The sequence below is a fragment of the Apium graveolens genome, chromosome 5 (assembly GCF_009905375.1).
Source record: "Apium graveolens cultivar Ventura chromosome 5, ASM990537v1, whole genome shotgun sequence".
NCBI lineage: Eukaryota > Viridiplantae > Streptophyta > Magnoliopsida > Apiales > Apiaceae > Apium > Apium graveolens.
Window position 1 is genome coordinate 7,560,925 of NC_133651.1, and position 23,432 is coordinate 7,584,356.

General features: G+C 36.4%; 1 protein-coding gene across 1 annotated transcript; it reads right to left on the reverse strand.

Moving 5' to 3' along the window:
• Positions 1 to 5,762: 5,762 nt before the first annotated feature.
• Positions 5,763 to 6,425, reverse strand: LOC141659730 (secreted RxLR effector protein 161-like). Its single transcript, XM_074466658.1, has one exon. It carries the CDS (start codon positions 6,423 to 6,425, stop codon positions 5,763 to 5,765), a length of 663 nt encoding a protein of 220 aa, XP_074322759.1.
• Between the last annotated feature and the right edge of the window lie 17,007 nt (positions 6,426 to 23,432).

Genomic DNA, 23,432 nt, shown 5'->3' on the forward strand with positions numbered 1-23,432 from the left:
CGACACACTTGCTTCTCATTTATATAGTTTCAGTTAGCTAGAATGCCGACGCTTTTTGCCACCGAAAAATTATTTTTTTTTTCCTGTTTTTTATTGATATTTTATATATTTTCTATAAACCTGTTTCATTATACAATTAATACTAAAATCCCAAAAATACTATACAACAAAAAATTAAATTGTACAACTTAAAATTTTTATATTATAATAAATTTAGAAAATTAAAATATACCAATCTTGGAAGAAAAGTATATATTGAATTATAAATACCATCCAACTCTTTCTATTATGGTTCACTTACAGATAAAATAACACATAATGTATCTCCCCTAACTAGTACTTCAAAATCATCAAGTCCCCATTTTCTTTCTGTAAATCGAGATCGCAAAACTACATGTTGTCTTTTGACACGAACATGAGATGCTTTTAAATGCTAGACCATACGTTCTCATTTTTCTCTGAAATATTCATTAAATAAATAAATTCACAATCATGCAAATTATAACCAACACGCAGATTCTATATTTCAGTTAAATGTTTGAAATTGGAAGGTAAGAAATGCTTTTATGCTTCTCCACACATATTATAAACAAATAAAATCAACCAACACATTTAATTATAAAATGGTTATATGCTTCTATCAAGTACTTATAACATAAATGGAGGATCTAAAAATTTAAAAGAAATTACCTTGTTAGAAACATTCTAAAGTAAAAAATTGTGCCCAAAGCTCTCGTATCTCTTTAATTTCCTTTTTGGTATAGTTCCTTGAACCAAGACCCTTCAAATTATGAAAGACAAAGTAAAAAAAAATCTTTATTTGATCAATATTTGTAAAATAATGTTGAGATTATTTTTCTTACCACTTTCTAATTTATGGTGGAATTTTTTTGAGAAAGCATGATTATGTCATGCATGTACCTCATAACGAAAAAACCACACTCCGTGCCTCCTTCTTGTTGAGGACACTACACATAAAGCAACATCATTTTTCAAGTTATGTATAAAAAAACAAAAAAAAGATCAAACATGTAAACAAGTAATACCTGGACCTCAGAATGATGCCAGAGAAATTTTTTTCTATTATTCATTAATCCACCTTCTCGTATGTATAATTTATACGCCCTGTGAATTAAGCATACATCATTATTCACATTTATTATGAAATTAGAACAATTCATTATGCAAAACTAAAATTCATATTTAACTTACGTGAGGGCAGGTGTTGCCAAGCGTATTTTCCGTTCTTGTTTTAATGGATGAAACACATATATAGCACTTTCCTTGAGAGAAAACAGGAGCAACATCCAATGGTTGCTACAATGATACAAACATATGTAATAAATATTTTGGATTACACTAGTAATAAAATTAGTGATAGAGACTTATTGTGTTCGTACTCTTGGATGTATTAGTGATAGAGACTTGTTTTCTACCAAAACATTTGTCATGTAATCAGCTGCTTCCCGTTGACGTTGATAGTCATGATTATGTGTTATGGCTAATCTAGATGGCATCATGAATCCAAATGTATCCTTGCACAAAGTGCTAATGTACCTACAAAAATTACTTATCACAATAAGCATGTTTGTTGATAGATTTTAAAGTAATTAAGGAAGAAAAAACTTGGTCTTACTTTAGAAATATTTCCAAAATGGATATGTTTAACCAACTCATTTTCAAAAATTGATCAACATCTTCAGGCGTGATGTATATTGGATCCTCTCCATTTTCTTTATACTTAAAGACCTCACTTTTTTTAGTGAGAGGCCTCTTATTAAGCAAGAAACGTAGAGATCGACAATGCTCACTTGAGTGTATGTCATCATCAAACAATGGTGGGGTTTTTTTTATAGGAGTCACTGAACCTTTAATTTCAACTTTTTTGGGCACCTGAACATTTTTCTTCAGGCTAGTCTCACTCTACTTCTTCTCCAAGAATATCGGCTCCTATAGTCAAAGACAATTACAAACATGAAAAACTGCAAATAATTGAGAGAAAAAAAAACTTGAATAAACTTTCACCTCACAAAAAATATACCTCCCCTAATGTCACAAGATCCTTTGACCATTGAACAAAGCTACACACTTCATTTCCTACCGTCTCATGTTCATCACATGGCACAGGAAGTGGGGTTAGTTGATATTCAGCTACAAGATCATCAACTGATACTTTGACATTGTGAGGCACAATCGGGCTATTATGAATCATATTAACCCCCACTATTTAATGAAAAAATAGTCCCCCTTGCTGCAATAACTCTCCCTTTCTCCAGATATATCACCCAAAGACAGCAAAGTGTTGGAGCCTAGAATGCATAAATTAGCACAGATACCAAATAAAAATTATCAAACATCTAGAATCCTCTTTGTAAATTAAGAATTAACATTTAAGCTTGGAGTTTAGATATTACAAATAGAAAGGTTTATTTATTACCTTGAGATTTGTGAAATGATCTTCTCTATGTACCGACTCATGTACCGACTGACAACTGCTTCAAGCAATTTCATTTTTTGGTGTACCAAAATTATTCATAAACTGATCACCTGAAATTGACACACCCATCTGCTTTAATTGATTAAATATACCTTCAAGCTTTGAATTCATCATTTCATTCATCTTCTCCTCAAACTCCTTGTGAACTTTCTTAGTAATTTCATGTGTAATTGTGGCCAACTCATCCACCGAGACAAGACCACTATGTTTAGTTTTCCCTGATCCAAATACATCTTTAATTTTGGTTCCTCCACCAATCCCTCTAACACGTCATCCATGCTCCTTATGACCAAGTGCACGTGATAAAATGTCATCGTGGCCTTCTGGAGTCCATGACCCATCTGAAACCTGCCTTTGCAACTCTCCCTGTTCACAATATTCATTAGAAAGTGAAGCAACATTATCCTTCAGTACTATAAGTTATTTAACACAAAAATAGTTTAGTAATTTATCATTTTGTCAAACACTTCCTTCGTCTTATCATTTGGAAAGTAATAACCTCCGCCCTCCTGAGGTTTTGTACGTGCTCTAATCCAATCATAGCTACGTTCGGTAAGCTCACTCGATAAAGTTGAGAAATTAGTGGATTCATAACCAGTCAAAGAAGCTATGGGGTCATCAACACACCACTTTGTCCTCTTTGCCGCGTATCCACTAGGTCCAAGATAATGTACATGTTCATTATGTCATTGACTTAATTTTGCTTTTTCATTTATTTCCTGTTTAACACAAAAAAAGAGGCGCGAGTTAACTAGCAAATGTACTCTACATATGTGTAATCTTTGAGGATGCCTGCTGCTAGATATTACCAGTTTCGTTAAATGATTATTTAGTAATCAATCATGCTATAGTCACTACCATTTACTATAACATAGTTCAATCTGTGCATGATTAGTTTTAATTATCAATGTTGGATGATACGTAAAGGCAGAAAATAAGATAGGGGATAAACTTTCAAAAATAAACAAGACACGTGAGAATTTTGGGGGCATTATTTTACCTTAAACTCCTCTGTTTCGCGTCTTTTTTTTAAATATTTCCCACATCTCCAAACTCATGAAATTGTATTTTTCACATGGATCATTCCCTTTGCGCAAGTAATTTTTGGTCAACTTACTCTTGAAATCTCTCCACTGCTTCCCTCCTCTTTCTAACACGTTCTTTTTACGCGAATCATCCAGTTTCCAACGACTGTGAACATTAAGATAAAATTACAAATTTAATCTAATATGCAGACATGAAATGTGTGTGTGAACAAGTACATATCTTACAAAGAAAAAAAATCGAGTGATAGCAAATAGTAACTATGCATAAAATATTACGTACAAAGTATATAAATATTAAACATAGTCTATATCTAAACTATGATCAGAGCTTCTTCATAATTCTTTATTATTTTTATTATAAATTTATAATTATTATATATTTATATAAATATTAGATTAATATATGATGAGATAAAAAAATACAAATTAGATACTTCTTTAGAAGGATACACAAACAAACTCACTTTTCTAACCGTAAATGTATGAAAAAATAGAATGTTTGTTATTTATTTTCAGAAATGATCCACTGCAAATTATATACTTACGAGCTAAAATATAGTAAGACTTAAACTCGGTGACTCTTATTACAAAGAGAACAAGGATACCCTACAGGGTAAAACCAATCGACACACTATTTTTGTGCAGAAAAGCTTCATCTGCGATCCCAGAAACCATATTATGTAGGAGTGTTTTTGAGAAACTAAAAGCTACATCATATTTTATTTTGTTACCTTGGTACGCCTAATGAAGAACACAATCAGTTTCAAAATTTAAAATTAAGCTATTTACAAATAGAATCGAGCTAACCAAGTTTACTATCTATGATTCAGCTAGTGCGCAATTAAATACTCATAAGTAGTTCAAGGTTCATAAATCATGATAAGGTTCATTATTATGCTAATAATGGCATCATTGTACTCGTACCAAATAATTAAATGACAAATGAGTAATCTTTTTAAAAGTTTCACTGGGAAATCACACATCCTATTTAGAGTAGTTTGTACCTTAATATCATCCCACATGGCATCTTTCAGTCCTTGATCAACTTGATCCCAACTCTCGATATTAATATCGACTTGTACTCTGGCCACTGATCCTATATAACTCCTAAAATCTTTAAGCATGTCCTCGATTGGGTCACCATATTCATCGAAAGAAATGCTATACTCCAAGTTCTGATTTACCATCCTTCTTTTAAGTTTTGTGCACAACGTCGGACCTCTGGTCCTTTTCTTGGATACTCCTTCAGAATTCTGCTCCTCATTATCTTTATCTTGATCCATGTAAAACACTTAAAATATAATAAAGGAGATTGAAGTGTGCAAAAGAGAAATAATATTTTCAACTGATAAGTCACACCTAAAAACAATGCAAGTTCATAACATTACAAAACAAATCACAAAATAAACCTTAATGGTATAATCAATATCATTTTTTATTTATTATTTTCTTCTGTATCAAGCTTACTCTAAATCCTAATGTTATTATTTTGTCCTGCACATGTCTACTCTCAATCCTAATGTTCTACTCTGCAGCAGACACCATAACTGTAACCATTAGTGATGGACATACCATTGTGTCCGTAGGAGGAGAGTTTGAAATGGGATTTTTCAGCCCCCAAGGCAATCCCAAGAATCGACAATTCACTAGCAATTCACCTAGCAATTCATTGGCTTTTATTCTCCTTTATAAGGCAACATAATATCACAATTCACTTTTACGGGGCAAGGTGTTCATAGTGATAATGTACCCATGAAAAATACATTAAAATATGACAAAAATCTCAAGGAGTACTCCTAGTACCTTAAAAAAAACTAAAAGTTCACATCAAAAGTGGTGAACACGAAGTAAACATGTAAATTTAATAATCCTATGATTAAGGAGTACTCCTAGTACATTTATAGTGATACTAATACTATAAGTGTAGATATAGTAATATAGACTCACAATAAGCAAACGTGCTTGACTAATATTTCTGAATGGATAATAATTGAAGAGATGACTAAAATGAATACATGCTGAATGTTTAAAATAAGAGAAACTAACAACTATAAACCAGGAACTAAATACCGTATTTATCTCCATTACTCTCCTAGATAGACTCAACTACTAAGACCTATTCTAACTGCATACAACCACGTATACATAGCTGATTTATTATTAAAACAGAATTAATCATATTTAGATTAAATTAATATTCCAACAAACTCCCCCTTAATCTAAAATTGATTAAGGTCCTTCACTCCCAGCAGCTGGCGCATCCTTTCAAACTTAACAATTGACATAGGCTTTGTAAGAATATCTGCTCGCTGTGCTTCTGTGTTCACATGTCTGATAACTATGGAACCTTTCTCTACACATTTTCGGATGAAGTGGTAGCGCACATCTATGTGTTTACTATGTCCGTGGAACACTGGATTTTTAGCAAGGTCTATAGCAGACCTATTATCAATGTAAAGCACAACTGGTCCAGCTTTGATGTTCATAATCTGACTTAACAAACTGTGTAACCAAATCCCTTGACAGGCCGCAGCCGTGGCTGCCATAAACTCAGTTTCACATGATGACAACGCCACACATCGTTGTTTTTGAGATACCCATGTGATCAATGATTCATCAAGATAAAAAGCCATACCTCCTGTTGATTTCCTATCCACAATGTCGCCTGCAAGATCACTATCCGAGAAGCCAGAAAGCATATAGTCACCACGACCTCGAGCATACACCAGTCCATAGTTTAACGTCCCTTTCACGTACCTCATAATTCTTTTTACAGCATTTAGATACAACACAGTAGGTCTCTCCATGAATCTACTCACCAAGCCTACTGCATACGCAATGTCAGGGCGCGTATGCACCAAGTACCTCAAACCACCCACCATACTCTTAAAATCCGTAGAATTTACAGCTTCACCTTTCTCATCCTTGTGTAGTTGAATCTTTGGTTCCATCGGGTATTGGCTGAGTTGCACTCTGTTAAGCCAGCCTTCTCCAACACTTTTCTAGCGTACGCCGTCTGTTTTAACTCGATATGCCCTGCTCCTTGTTTTACTTCAATGCCAAGATAATAACTCAGTTGTCCAAGATCTAACATCTCGAATTCTTTACTCATCTGTGCCTTGAACTGAACAATATTGGTTATATTCGTGCCCGTGATGATCAAGTCATCTACATATATACCTATAATCAAAGTTTCATCATCCTCCTTTTTAGTATACACAGCATGTTCCAACGGGCATTTGATAAACCCAAGTTTTTCCAGACACTTATTCAGTTGATTGTACCAAGCTCGAGGAGCTTGTCGAAGCCCGTACAGTGCTTTAAACAACCTGTAGACCTTTTGCTCTTCCCCTTGCTTCTCATAACCTTCTGGTTGCTGGACATATACCTCCTCATATAGTTGACCATTTAAGAACGCTGATTTAACGTCCAAATGATGAACTTCCCAAGAATTTTGGGCTGCCAATGCTAGAAGTAATCGTACTGTTTCCATCCTTGTTACTGGGGCAAAAGCTTGTTCAAAATCAATACCACATTTCTGTACATATCCCTTGGCGACGAGTCTTGCCTTATGCTTCAAAATCTTCCCATCGGTGTCTTTTTTTACTTTGTAAACCCACTTCAAAGCAATCGACTTGTGACCAGGTGACAAGTTTATCAATTCCCAGGTTCTGTTTCTCTCTATAGCTTCAATTTCACAGTCCATGGCCTGTCTCCAGCAACTTTCTTTTACTGCTTCTGCGAAATGTACTGGTTCATCAATCCCAGCTAACAACAACTCGTCAGCTAAGTCATCGTCCCGTTCCTGCTGCTCAGTTTCGTTGTATATGTCCTGAAGTAGCCTGTAACGATGAGGTGACTCACTACCATCATAGGCATCTTCATTTAGAGTTTCTGTGGTGCTGTAACGAGACTGAGAAGTCTGTAAGGTATGTGACTGAGGTGACTCTGCTTCACCTGATTCAAAAGAATGATTGTTTGACCAGTTTTCATCTCCCATATTTTCCACTCGAGGAGTGCCTTGATCACTTGATATTTCTTCGTCCTGAGTTTCTTCACCGAATACCCCTGCCACAGTGAACGATGTCGATACCTGTGTATCATCTTTAGTTGCATTGTTCCAATTCCATCCCTTTGCTTCATCGAACACGACGTCCCGACTAATGTGCACACGCCCAGTGTCGGGATTGAACAAACGGTAAGCATTTGTACCTGCTTCTCGTCCAAGATGAACAACATGAACACTTCTGTCATCCAATTTAGTTGTATGCACACTTGGTACTTTCATATAAGCAATGCAGCCAAAGACCTTGAGAAATTCCACCTGTGGCTTTTTCTTTGACCATGACTCATAAGGCGTTGCACCTTCAACTGCTCGAGTTGGCACTCGGTTTAACAAATAAACGGCGTGCCTTATTGCTTCTCCCCACATATACATAGGCATGTTTCTTTCTTTGAGTAGACTCCTCCCCATGGCAACCACAGTTCTGTTACGTCGCTCCACAACTCCTTTCTGTTGTAGAGTGTATGGAGCTGTAAAGTGGCGAGCAATACCCATATCGTTACAAAAACTTGCAAAGGCCTTCGAGCAGAATTCTCCTCCTCTATCAATGCGAAGAACTTTAATAGTCTGGTTTGATTCCTTTTCCACTAATACTTTAAATGTCTTAAAATATGTCAGTGCTTCATCTTTTGTCCTGAGCATATAAACCCACATTGCACGACTAAAATCGTCAACAAACAATAGAAAATACTTGTTACCAGCTGATGTTGATGGAGAGATAGGGCCACAGATGTCTCCATGGATGAGTTCCAGCCGTTCCTTGGCACTAAAGACAGACTGTGTGGGAAATGGGCGTCTCTCCTGTTTAGACATCAAGCATCCCTTACACACTTCCTTTGGGTGTGTAAAAGTGGGCAAACCATGTACCATTCGATTCTTGGACATCAGATTCATAGAGTTAAAATTCACATGACCAAGCCGTGCATGCCAAAGCAAGGTTAAATCATCTGCTTTTGTTAACAAACACATTCCACTAGTATCTTTTGTTAAAACCTTGTATAATCTATTTGATGCACGCTTCACTTTCATTATCATGGTATTTTTCTCATTATAAATCCACAAAAATTCTCCCTTAATAATCACTTTACTACCACCTTTAGACAATTGGCCCAATGAAATTATATTATTGCATAGACTTGGAATAAAGTATACCTCTTTGAGAGTACATTCCTTGCCATCCTGAGTTGTAAGATTGATTGATCCTTTCCCATGTATTTCAACTGTGGATCCATCTCCAAACTTGACTCTACCTCTCAATCCTTCATCCAGTTTAGTGAACTTGTGACGGTAACCGGTCATGTGGTTACTAGCCCCATTATCGAGATACCACACACTTGTGTCCCTTTGTCCTTCGAATCCAGCTTTGTTCAATTTTGGACTTACTCCTCCTTCATGGAGCAAAATCATCTCATCCTTGACACCATGACATTCTGCCAGCAAAAGAGTGGGTTCATCATCATTTACATAGGCCAAATTTGCCTCATGAGTTTGCTCCTTTTCTCTCCTGGGTTTACGACACTCCGCAGCATAGTGTCCGTAAGCACTGCAATTAAAACAGCCTATGTTGTTTCTGTCACGACCACCTCTAGAGAAGTCTCTTCCCTTTGTTACATCTCTTCCCCGTGAGCTACCTCTGTTCGCTCGCTTCACCCACTCATCCCGAGTGAGTAATAGTTGGCCTTCCTTATTCTCCCTTTTCACCCATTCTTCTTCGGTGAGAAGTAGCTGTTGATCACTGCTCTCATTTTTCCCACGTACTCTTTCTTCATGGGCCTTAAGAGAGCCCACTGTCTCCTCAACAGACATTTGCTCCAGGTTCCCGAACTGCTCAATAGCTGAAGCTATCTGTAAGAATCTGGTGGGTACAGCTCGCAGAATTTTCTTGACCACGTATTCTTCTTCAATCTCCTCTCCCAACGTACGTATATTGGCTACTAAGCCGTTCAGCCTCATACAGAAATCGTCAAGTTGCTCAGTGTCCTTCATAGTGAGGGCTTCAAACTCTGATTTAAGAGTCTGAACCTTCGCTTTTTTTACTTTATCTGTACCCAGATGTACTGTCTTGATGGCATCCCACGCCTCCTTTGAGGTTTTCTTGTCTGCAATTGACAACAACAGGTCCTCAGCAATTCCCTGGTAGATTATGGCCATTGCACGTTTATCTACCTTATCCTCGACAGCTGCTGTAGCTTTTTTAGGTTCTATAGCATCCCACACGCCGTGGGCTTGCATGAAAACCTTCATTTTTAGTGACCATGCTGTGTAGTTCATTTTGTTGAGCATCGGAAAACTTAAACCAAATGAGCCCTCCTTTCCCCTGTTCGTTTCCATGAGTGTACAGACAGATTGTATGTATCAAGCTCTGATACCAGATATAAGTGTAGATATAGTAATATAGACTCACAATAAGCAAACGTGCTTGACTAATATTTCTGAATGGATAATAATTGAAGAGATGACTAAAATGAATACATGCTGAATGTTTAAAATAAGATAAACTAACAACTATAAACCAGGAACTAAATACCTGATTTATCTCCATTACTCTCCTAGATAGACATAACTACTAAGACCTATTCTAACTGCATACAACCACATATACACAGCTGATTTATTATTAAAACAGAATTAATCATATTTAGATTAAATTAATATTCCAACAAATACTACCAAACCCAGAATAAATAAACAATTTCTACCCTTCCAAGATACCAATCAAATTCAAACCCCAAGAGGAAAGGACGCGGAACAACACAAACAACTATAAATACTAGTGGTATAAACAAAACAAAGTAGGCAACCGGGGACAATATGTCGACAGCAGATTAAGAAAGGCATGTGATGTTATTAAGCAACAACAAAAAAAACGAAAAAGAAAGACATGTGATGTTGAAACAGGGTGGCAAGAGAACATAAGCAACTGTTAGTTTATAGAGCTACAAACTGCTGGCACAAACAACATAAACACTTAGAAACAATAACAGGATTTGCACTGCACATGGATCTCTAACACTAATAGAGTAAGTGTACATAGTCCACCGTTTGTAAGCATCATGTACCAATCATGAACTAGTATGTATAATTGGGAATTAGTTAGCAAAGCAATGTTAAACTAAACAATTTTCAATTCTATTCTTTATGAACACTATTATCACCAGTTGGAGTTCCAAAATATATAGAAATAACCAGTAGCAGTAGTGGTGGAGGCTGACAATGAACTTGGTTTTTTTTCTTGTTTCACTTCACGTACAATGTCTTAATTTGTTTTTTATTGTTATCATGTACGAAGACCAATTTTACTTCTTTTTTTTAACTTATAAACCACACCTGGTTCTCTGCTATTTTTATTTCAATCTCATCAATTAAGGCCACTTTCACTAATTTTAATCTAGTGAAAGGGGTTTAAACCATTTTAATAAAATACTAGGAGAAAAATTACAGCTGGGAGAAGAATCAGTTAATAAATATTCATCCTCTATAACAATTTCACATGATTCATTATTAAAAAAAAATACATAAAACCTCTTATATAGTTCAGAGTTCAGATGACCACATTCATGTTTTACTTTATATCTAACAAGTAGCAACTTCATCCCTTGCACAGACAGTTGACAAATGACCTCAGCTCAGTACGTACTATCATACACTTAACTTGGTGGAAGCAGGATAGTATTTCCTCCTGGGTTATTACCGCCACAGTTATCACGGTTATTGAAACTAGACCCCATATCAATGCTAAGTTCTTGAACAAATAAAGTGTTTGTATGTAAAACTGAGAGAACAAAACAATATGCTCAAAGGCGTAATTTTATTAATGACCAAACAAACTGATATATAAGGAAAAACTACAGAAATCAAATGCTAAGAAATAGGGATTAAATGTAACAACTTTCCTACCACTACTCGCACCACATATTATTCTCCTAAACTCCTAGAATCACGCCACAACTTGAAGACCAAGCCTCCTGGCAATGCAAGACACACCAACGGACTAGATAATAATAAAACAGATGTAAATAATTCCAAGTTTAGATAAAAAAAAACCAACAAAACTCCCCCTTAATCTAAACTTGCTTTAAGTCCTGAACACCCAGCAACTTTCTCATTGTCTCGAATTTGGCAGTAGTGAGAGCCTTTGTTAATGAATCTGCATACTGATGCTCTGAGCTTATGTGCTTCACTATGATCTCCCCCTTTTCAATGCATTCGCGTATAAAATGGTACCTTATGTCTATATGCTTACTTCGCCCATGGAAAACAGGATTCTTGGCTAAGTCTATGGCAGACTTGTTATCGATATACAGAGTCACCGGACCAATTTCACTACCTTTTACAACTGACAGCAACTTTCGAACCCATATAGCTTGACACGCAGCTCCAGAAGCCGCCATGAATTCTGCCTCACAAGATGAGAGAGCTACGCACCTTTGTTTTTGCGAGACCCAAGTTATCAAACTATCATTCAAGTAAAATACCATACCTGCAGTACTTTTCCTGTCCTCAGTGTATCCTCCCAAATCGCTATCCGAGAATCCTGTCAGCATATTGTTCTTACTGTCTCTGGTGTATATAAGACCAAAATCGACTGTGCCTTTAATGTACCTCATGATCCGTTTTGCTGCATTTTGATGCAGAACAGTGGGACGTTCCATGAACCTACTAATCATCCCGACTGAGAAAGTAATATCTGGTCTTGTGTGGACCAGGTATCGAAGACCACCAACTATACTTTTGAACTTCGTAGAATCAACAGCTTCCCCATGCTCATCTTTAGTAAGAATCTCCTTGGGATCCATCGGGTACTTGACACGATTACATTCCGCCATACCGGCCTTTTCTAATATCTTCCTTGCGTACGCAGCCTGTTTAATCTCGATGAACCCCACACCTTGTTTAACCTCCATTCCCTAGTAATATGACAATTTTCCCAAATCTGTCATCTCGAATTGCATATTCATCTGGTTCTTAAACTTACTTATTTCTTCGATGCTTGTTCCCGTAACCAGCAAATCGTCAACGTACACACTCACTATCAGAATTCCACCATCAGCTCTTCGAACGTACACTGCATGTTCATACGGGCAGCGAACAAAGTCTAACGCCTCGAGGCACTTGTTCAGCTTTGCGTACCATGCCCGTGGTGCTTGTCGAAGCCCGTATAATGCCTTAATTAGCTTGTACACCATATTTTCTTTTCCCTTTTTAACAAACCCTTCAGGTTGGATCACATACACTTCCTCTTGTATTTCTCCATTAAGAAACGCCGTCTTTACATCGAGGTGATGAACCTCCCAATTGTTTTTCGCAGCAAGAGCAAGTAGCAAACGCACGATCTCTAGACGAGTCACTGGTGCAAAAATTTCCTTGAAGTCAACCCCCTTTTTCTACACATATCCCTTTGCCACAATGCGTGCTTTCTGCTTTATGATTTTACCATCAGTGTTCCGTTTGATTTTATAAATCCATTTCAATCCAATGGCTTTATGTCCAGGAGGCAACTCCGTGAGTTTCCACGTCTTATTTTTCTCAACTGCCTCGATTTCTTTTCGCATAGCTTCTCTCCAATTTTCATCTTTGGCAGCACACTTGTAGTTAACAGGCTCATCTACTCCCATGAGATACAACTCTTCATCAGCAATTTCAATTTCTTCTGTATTGGCATAAATTTCAACAAGTGGTCTGTAGCGTTTTACCTCACTGCTTGTATCAGATTCTTCACCTTGCGTAACAGACCCTGTTTCCGAGCTATCTGTCTCACTTTCTGAAATCGAGTTTTGTTGGGGAGTCCCTGGTTCTGCAAATTCTGCTTCCTCATTGACATCTGATGTATTTGTAACCATCCCAGTCACAACAAAAGATTCCCTTTGAAGAGTTTCATCCTTTTCATACTTCTGACAAGGCCAGGACTTATTTTCTTCAAAAACCACATCCCTACTAACATGTAAAGACTTATTCTCCGGGTCATATAACATGTAGGCTTTCGTACCAGGCTCCTTTCCAAGGTGTATCACCATCTTACTTCTATCATCTAATTTTTTTAAATGTACACTGGGAACCCTCATGTGAGCAACACAACCAAAAACACGTGCATGCTCGAGATGGGGCTTTTCTCCTGACCACGCCTCAAACGGTGTAACACCAGAAATGGAATGAGTTGGCAGCCTGTTAAGTAGATAAACCGAATGCCTTATAGCTTCGCCCCAGAGATTATTCGGTAACTTCATTCCCTTTAATAAGCTTCTCGCCATCTCAATCATGGTGCGGTTCCTTCGCTCGACCACACCATTCTGTTGTGGCGAGTAGGGAGCAGTGAAATTCCTATATATGCCAGCATCTTCGCAATACTTATTGACTTCCAATGAGCAAAATTCTCCACCCCGATCCGTCCTAAATGTTTGCACCTTATTGTCACCATTCTCTACTTGTGCTCTGAATTTTTTAAAAGCTCCCAGTGCTTCATCCTTGGTTTTCAAGAGATATGCCCACATAACACGACTGAAATCGTCGACCAGCAAGAATACATATTTGTTTCCCGCTGGTGTACACGGTGAGATGGGTCCGCATAAGTCCCCATGTACAAGTTCCAGTGTCTTCTTTGCACAGAAATTCGACTTTGAGGGAAAAGCTTTCCGAGTTTGCTTCGCCATTAAACACCCAGTACAGGGTTCCTTAGGATGACTCAAGCTTGGTAGTCCATGCACCATATTAGTTGATGACATCAACATCATGGCATTAAAATTTACATGCCCAAGACGCGAATGCCACAACCAGGTGTGATCCTCAACCTTTGACAGCATACAACTCGACACACTTGGCTCCAAAATAATTTTATACAGCATATTCATGGACCTTTTAACTTTCATAACCAATATGCCATTTTTATCACGCACCCAAAGAAAATTACCCTTAAGCACAACTAAATTTCCCTCTTCCGAAAACTGACCAAGACTAATGATATTATTGCAAAGCGAAGGAATGTAATATACCTCACGTAAAAACCGTTCCTTTCCATCCTTGCACATGATTCCCACAGAACCTTTCCCATTAATGTTCACCATAGGCCCATCACCAAATTTGACCTGCCCTGTTATGTTCTCATTCAGCGTCTTAAATTTTGATCGAATTTCGGTCATGTGGTTGCTAGCGCCATTGTCCAAATACCATAGATTAGACTCAAATTCGTTTTCATCCCTGTTCATCTTTAACTTAGGCATAATCTTTTCTTTATTCACCAACATAACACTGCCATCTTCAATTTTACACTCTGTCAATAACAAGGCTGGTTCCTCGTCTGGTATTTGCGAAATATTTACCTCATCTTTAGTCTCCTTATCATGCTTGTTACTCTTGTAGTCTATGGCAAAATGCCCAAAACCGTGACAGTTGAAGCATCTGAGTTTGGTTTTATCACGAAACCCCCTAACCCCTTCTCTTCCTCGGAATCTTTGAGACGACGAGTCCGAGCTTGTCTTGTTGTTACGCTTCATCCACTCATCTCTTGTAAGTAGTAACTTATGCTCTTCTTTTTCTCTCTTCTGCCATTCCTCTTCAGTGAGAAGTAATTCGCTCGATCCACTTTCCATCTTTCCCTTTAACCTTTCTTCATGCGCTTTCAAGGACCCCACCGTTTCTTCGATTGTCATCTTCTCCAAATCGCCAAATTGCTCAATCGTGGAAGCAATCTGCAAAAATTTTTGGGGAACAGCTCGCAAGAGTTTTTTAACCACGTATGTTTCAGCCACCTCCTCGCCCAGTGCTCTTATATTCGTCACCAAACCACTCATCTTCATACAAAATTCATCAAGCGAATCTGAATCTCTCATGGTGAGTGACTCGAATTCGGTTCTCAGAGTTTGTATTTTGGCCTGTTTGACACGATCTGCACCCTGACATAGAACCTTGATAGCATCCCAAGCTTCCTTCGCGGTATCTTTGTCAGCAATCGAAAGGAGAATGTCTTCAGGAATACCCTGGTAAATCGCCGCCAGGGCCTGTTTATCGATCTTATCTTCAACCACAGCCTTTGGGTCCTTTGGTGACATGGCCTCCCAGACGCCATGGGCCTGCAAGTTCATCTTTACTTTCAAAGCCCATGCTGTATAATTCGCTCTATTCAGCATAGGATAACTCAAACTCAAGGCATTGTCTTTGTTCTTTCCCGTCTCCATCGAAACACCCTTTGGCATATATTTGGGCATCCACCACGTAACACAAGCTCTGATACCAGATTATTGAAACTAGACCCCAGATCAATGCTAAGTTCTTGATCAAATAAAGTGTTTATATGTAAAACTGAGAGAACAAAACAATATGCTCAAAGGCGTAATTTTATTAATGACCAAACAAACTGATATATAAGGAAAAACTACAGAAATCAAATGCTAAGAAATAGGGATTAAACGTAACAACTGTTGGACAAACTTAGTATTTTAGACTAAGTTGTGAATCATTTTGAGACTCTATATGAGTGAGACACATTATGTGTTAGTGGTGTGTATTTATTGGAACGTATTCTTCTCTTCGAGGGAATTCCAACGCATATTAACACGCTCAAAATGAGTAAAAGGTGAATGAGAACTGATATTCCAAAGTTTTACCTTTTAATATGAAAAGTGGTTTTGTACCACATCGAGAGTAGCACAAACCTATTCCTTAGTTTTTCTTATAAATACCATGTACCACATCAAAAAAAAAACAAGTCCTTTCAAGCCTCTCTTTATAAATAGAGTCTTAGGGCACCAGTTTTATTAAGTCAAGGAAATAAGAGTCATCTCTTTCATTCTTGGTCTCTTTAGTCTTAAATTTTTCCAATATTCCGGTGATAGTTCTCGGGCTCAGTTCAAGTTCGCTGAGAGTATATTCGATCTATCGATTATACTAGTATCTCGTTTTATCTTGGGAAGCAGGTCGCTAAAAACGGATGGTGCGGGGCGAAACTGCTTTAAGGATATAGTTTTCTGGACTCGAGATTAAATCCAATCTCTGTTTGTTTTCTCAAACCCTTCTCCTAATTTAATTGTTAATTCTTATATGCTTATGTGATTTAAGAATTAGCAATGTTCTTATGAATTAGTTATATATTCAATATATATATATAATAATGTCTTTATCGTACAAGATTGATAACAATCTTAAAGCAGTTTTCTTCAATTTTCATACTTTCTTGTGAGTAGACGCAAAGGTCAATTTGATTGTTTAAATTGGATTTATTTATGGGTATATGAGTGGCCATTATTTGCCTCATTAATTAAATTAAATTTAGTGCGTTAATTTCTTTGATCTCTTGTTGCCATGTGCTTGAAATTAATATAAATTTGATTTTAAGTGGTGCTTTGTTTAAGCATAACAGGTACGAGGCAAAAGTAAGCACAAAGTTGTTGGATAATTGGTTTCTTATAAGGCTATTGATGCTTTAATGGTTATTGATTTATGATCAACTTATATTCAAGTGGACATATTTGGTGACATCTCTCTCGGGTTGATCATTACAAATTGGTAGATTAAACCCAAATTTATAATTCGTCCATGTTTTCGCTATTAATGGATAGCTTATTATGTTTTGTTAACATGGTGATTGATTTCTTAATTCTGAATTGATTTTGGAATTATTAGTACACTGATACAAGAATCGTATATGCTATAGTTTACATGCGTGTTTGCAAGTTCATAACATGATATTGCTATGCAATTAAATGATATGGCTACATAAATGTGACCCTTCATGATGGAACTTGATTATTTGGTGATTAATTTTTTAATCATTGTTGAGTGATGATAAGGCATCAATTATTATTATTTAATCTTTAATAATGGAGTTATATCACAAATTTGTAATACTGGATAGAATGCAGTAACATGTTTGTTGTTAAATAATGTGACGAGGTGGGCAGCTGAAGTGAACCAGATTTACAATTGCTCAGGATTCTCCACATTAAAAAACCTAATGGGCCTGGAGTACAGGTTATGGGTCGGCACATAAATTATATTTTTTTGGTTGGATTTTTCCTCCAGTTAAATAGTAATTTCACGTGTTGGTGTCGGTCTGCTGCGGCAGTGACACACGAGCCTATTATAGTGATCCATATGATATTTAATACGGCGAATATTGATCTCAGTAGTTACGCTGAACTTCGGAGAGAATCCGAAAAGTTGTTAACCCTAACGCATCAGTTGATCAAGGATCACTGAATGTGGGGTTATTGAAGATTTATATTCTTCCTTGGGCCTTTTATGGTTGTACCTGTAGGTGAGCCAGAAATGTAGGTTCGTGTGAACCATATAAATATTTTAGAGAAATTCGGTAATTGAATTTTTAATGATAAGAACCACAGGAAGTTCTTTAAACATGATATTAGAATCTTATGGGTTTTAATGAATGACGTAAAACCTGCTCAGATGAGAGGTAGTGACACGATACGTGTTTACTGTCTGGTTTGATAGTAAAATATTTATCACTCGTACTCGTAGTCGAGTCAATATTGAAGCTAAATAGAGAGATGTGTGCTCTATAAACTCAAGGGCAAATCCAACTTAATACAGATAATTAAGATGGTAGTGAATAAATTTGATGATGAATAATCACCGGGAAAATTCTGTTTGCAACGTGAATATTCATGAGGTCGTTGCACCTTACTCGCATTAAATAAATGGAGTAGATGCAGGCTTGAGTTGCGCTCTGAGAGAGATGCAAAACGATTGTGATCAGCTCAGACTATCACTGAATTTGAGGATATTAGTTACGAAGGGCTAATCGTTCCTTAAACATGATACCATAGAAGGAAATAATTAAATTTCCTATTAGTTTTGGAATATTTTCTGACATTCTGTAAAATATTAAAATTGTGGGGTATCTAAAATAGAAAATTATTGAATTTTCTATGAATAGTGGAATGTAATGAAACATTCTTGAAAATAATTGAAATGTGGGGGTATCTCGAAACTTGATACCAATACCTCTGTTGGTAGCATGAGATCCAAAATCAATTGAGATATTTTGGATGGATACATAGACAATGGTTGAGTCTAATAATATCCGATATATGAATCTAATTTTTGAGATTCGTAAGAATACTATTACAGAGTTTAGGAATGCTTATGCGATAAGCTAGTAGATCCTAGTAGATCTGTAATTAAAAGTCATCTAAATGAACTTACGAGTTATTGGATGAATGTGATGATGAACCTGCAGAGAGCAAAAGACTTGGATAATTGCTAGTCCCGATTGTCTTGATAATTTGCTTGAAGGTGAACTCGTAAATTTAATAGAAGCAATGCGCTTCTCGTATAATTTCTTGATAAGTGAATATATCAATAGAAAATTTGACTATTACTAAGAGTCAATAAATCAAGATTTTCTAGCACGTGTACTAGAAAATGGATTGTGCATGTTCTCTCTATGTCCTTTGTGGGGGAAAGGATGTTAAGAAATAGAGAGAGTGGTTCTGTTTGACAGAATCTTGTTTAAAAAATATATAGATCTTCTTACGAGATAGAAGCATTAGGACCCAAATGAATTTTTAAATTGGAAAAATATATCTGGGTCTGAAGGAAGTATAAGGTCAGACTGATACAAAAATATTACAGTCGAAAGTGATGACCTTATATAATTTATGAAATATTCTCGAGTTTTGAGAATAATGTTCATTAAGATGATACTAAAATTATCGTATTGTGAAATTTAAAAGTGCATCAATGAACATTGAGATGATCTTTCTAAATAGATATTTGGAGAAATATCTATTTACGTGAACCCGAGAGTTGCTCTAGATAAAGCAAGAGTTGAAAATCTGTATTTTCGGTGATCATGTTGAGTGAAACAACATTGACACGAAATAATGGCATATTAAATTTGATATTGCTATGATAAGCAATGGCTTCAAATAAATGACATGGTTGCCATTTTGAGGACGCTCAAAATTGGTTGCTATGTGAATAAGGATTGCCAGTTTAAGGACGCTTAAACTCGTTAATGATGCAAACTGAAATTGCTGGTTTTTGGGACGCTAAAAGCTGGTAATATCAATAACAAGTGAAGCCTTAAGTAATAACTAGTAAAGTTATTTCATAAATATGAAATATGTCAATATGAGATGTCAAACTAATTCAAAATCAGAGAATTGACAAGCATGCATGTGTTATTTACATATGATATGCAAGTCATAATTGGTTGCATGTGAGTGATCTGATCATTACGAGAAGTAATGACAAGAGGATCATCTCTGAAAATCTTGATGAGATTGAAAAGTTTTATTTAAAGATTACAATCTTCGTGACTTTAAAAGTTTTAGATGATACATGTCACATGTTGGTGATGTGAATTTTGAAGAGATCAACGAAGCTAAAGTTGTCATAGCTGGAATGGATTTATATTTATCCAAGCGTAGATGAACAAGGATCTCTCAAGAAGGATTACAAGTCTGTTGTACTTTTTAAAATTGTACAAAATTAGACATAGGCTATACAGTTGGTAAACTGGGTAGATGCACGAGTACAATGGAAATTGGTCACTTGGAAGTGATTGCAATGAGATTTAAGGTGTATGATATGTGCTCGTGAGCTTGGACTGCAATATGAAAGATATCTAATTATACTATGTGAATATAGTATGTAAATTAGATATTTGACTTTAAGAACTTAAAAGTCATTCGAGAATACATTTCACACTTAGCAGTCGTGTCATGGAAATCCTAAACTTAGCTCGATTCATGATGGAATACGAGTCTGGTGCATAAAATAAATACAGTTAAAAGGCTGAGTAGCCACTTTGTAAGGATATTCCTAAATGACAAGGAAAATGTGTCTTCAATATGCATATATCGTGTAATCAATATGCAAATTGGGAGATCACATTATTGTGTATGAAATGGTATGTCTCACATCTATGATGAGGACATAATACCATTAAACAACTATTCTCAACGAGAATTATCATGATTGACTATGTAAAGTCAAATGATAATGTTTGGATCCACTGACCAGATGGTTAAACTGAGTGAATCTGTTTAAGACAAGGGAATCTAGTTAGACCGAGAGATAGTTGTCAAATCATCGAGAGGAATGAGCCTTGCCTATTGCTTAAAGGCGTCATGGTGGACACCCAACCTTGCTGACTGGAGATGCCAAGAACTTGGTTCAATGGGACAACTAAATCATGATGACTAAATCACTGTGGGGGTAACCCCTGGCCTATTTCTATGATGATGAAACAGTGAGACCCGTAAGGTACGAGGTTAAGCTTTATGCTTTTAATGATCTTTGACGAATACAAGGATTTCAAGTTTGAATACATAATATTCGGTTGAGTAAACGTGGGTTACTCTATAAGATAAAGATCACCTATATAAGAGAGAAGTATGGCCGCTCCAAAGGAGAATTGCGAGGCACAATTCTTTAGAAACTCTTGCAGAACCAGGACGATGTTCCAGGGCCAAAATGGACATAATCATGAGAACTGAATGAGTCAGGAAAGATATAGTGATGAGTATGTCATCGTTTACACAAACGGTCGAACAGTTCAAGAACATCGCGTCATACTGTCTACCAGTAAAGTCGATATACTTATTCGAGCGAAGGTTCAAGGAGCATTCTCTACCTATCGTATGCTATATCTGACCGCCGAAACTATCACCAAGTCAAGCTCCGCATCTGTCTGTCTATGTGGTGTCTATGTGGTGCGTGCTACTGGACTATCAATCTCATTTGTGGGGGATTGTTGGATAAACTTAGTATTTTAGACTAAGTTGTGAATCATTTTGAGACTCTATATGAGTGAGACACATTATGTGTTAGTGGTGTGTATTTATTGGAACGTATTCTTCTCTTCGAGGGGATTCCAACGCATATTAACACGCTCAAAATGAGTAAAAGGTGAATGATAACTGATATTCCAAAGTTTTACCTTTTAATATGAAAAGTGGTTTTGTACCACATCGAGAGTAGCACAAACCTATTCCTTAGTTTTTCTTATAAATACCATGTACCATATCGAAAAAAAAAAACAAGTCCTTTCAAGCCTCTCTTTATAAATAGAGTCTTAGGACACCAGTTTTATTAAGTCAAGGAAATAAGAGTCATCTCTTTCATTCTTGGTCTCTTTAGTCTTAAATTTTTCCAATATTCCGGTGATAGTTCTCGGGCTCAGTTCAAGTTCGCTGAGAGTATATTCGATCTATCGATTATACTAGTATCTCATTTTATCCTGGGAAGCAGGTCGCTAAACACGGATGGTGCGGGGCGAAACTGCTTTAAGGAGACAGTTTTCTGGACTCGAGATTAAATCCAATCTCTGTTTGTTTTCTCAAACCCTTCTCCTAATTTAATTGTTAATTCTTATATGCTTATGTGATTTAAGAATTAGCAATGTTCTTATGAATTAGTTATATATTCAATATATATATATAATAATGTCTTTATCGTACAAGATTGATAACAACAACTTTCCTACCACTACTCGCACCACATAATTATTCTCCTAAACTCCTAGAATCACGCCACAACTTAAAGACCAAGCCTCCTGGCAATGCAAGACACACCAACGGACTAGATAATAATAAAACAGATGTAAATAATTCCAAGTTTAGATTAAAAAAAACCAACAACGGTTAGCATAATCAGGACATGACTGGAACTGGTAGTTTAGAAGTTGAGGGTCCGCTATCTTCCTAATGCATACTGTTACCTCTCGGAGATAATACAGTGAGGGACTAATCACCTTGCAACTGAGATAAACATTCAAACCCCTCCCGATTTTTGTTTGAATAGCCTGCTTAATCTGATTTTTACAGTATCTGGCTACCTTTGATGCTACAACACCCACTACAAGAAATTTGCAATCACACAACACCTATGAAACAACGGTCGACCAAAAAACCGTTGCCCCAAATTAGGAGACGACGGGGAATTTTTTTTCCGCGAATAACTGTTGTTAGACAACATGTAGAACAACGGTTATAGCAGTTTTTCGAAAGACTTGTCTCTGTGGCATCCTCTTATCGAGGTAGACAACAGTTCTTAAATTGCACTATTGTCATAGATCTTTAACATAACAGTCCAAAACCGTTGTTAATAAGCTAACCTATTGTAAACTCAGACAATGGTTTTGGACTAATTTGAAAAAACAGTTGTTACAAAATATACATATAAACAACGGTTTACGGAGTCTGTTGTATAAAGGAGTCAACAGAGAAGCATCATACAATGGTTTTACAATTTTGACAGAATAACTGTCGTCTGTTTACAAGAATCATGGCACCACCTGATTAGTGGAAAATATTTCACTTGGATCGCTGAGTTGGCGAAATGAGAGTCGTTGATTGATTTTACTTGGATTGCTTAGTTGGAAGAATGAGAACCGTCGATTGTGAGAATTTATCACACAACGGTATTTTGCAGAAACCGTTGTCTAAAATCTAAAATTCAGATTGATTGATAATTAGCGAAATAATCTTTTCAAATGATTTTTTAGACGATCAAACCTTACGGATGTTAACATATATTGATTTTAGCCATGTAAAAAAATAATAATAAATTTCAAAATTTAACTTGCTTGACTTTATAAGGAAAATGAGGTAAAAGTACAACTTCCTAAAACAAGATTCGTTGCCGATTAACGAAATAAATTTTTCAAATGATTTTTTGGGCGATCCAACCGTACGAATCTTAACATATATTGATTTTAGCCACGTAAAAAAATAAAATAAAAATAAAATTTATCTTGCTTGAGTTTTTAAGGAAAATGAGGTAAAAGTACAACTCCCTAAAACAAGATTCGTTGCTGATTAACGAAATAATTTTTGAAATAATTTTTTGGACGATCCAACCGTACGGA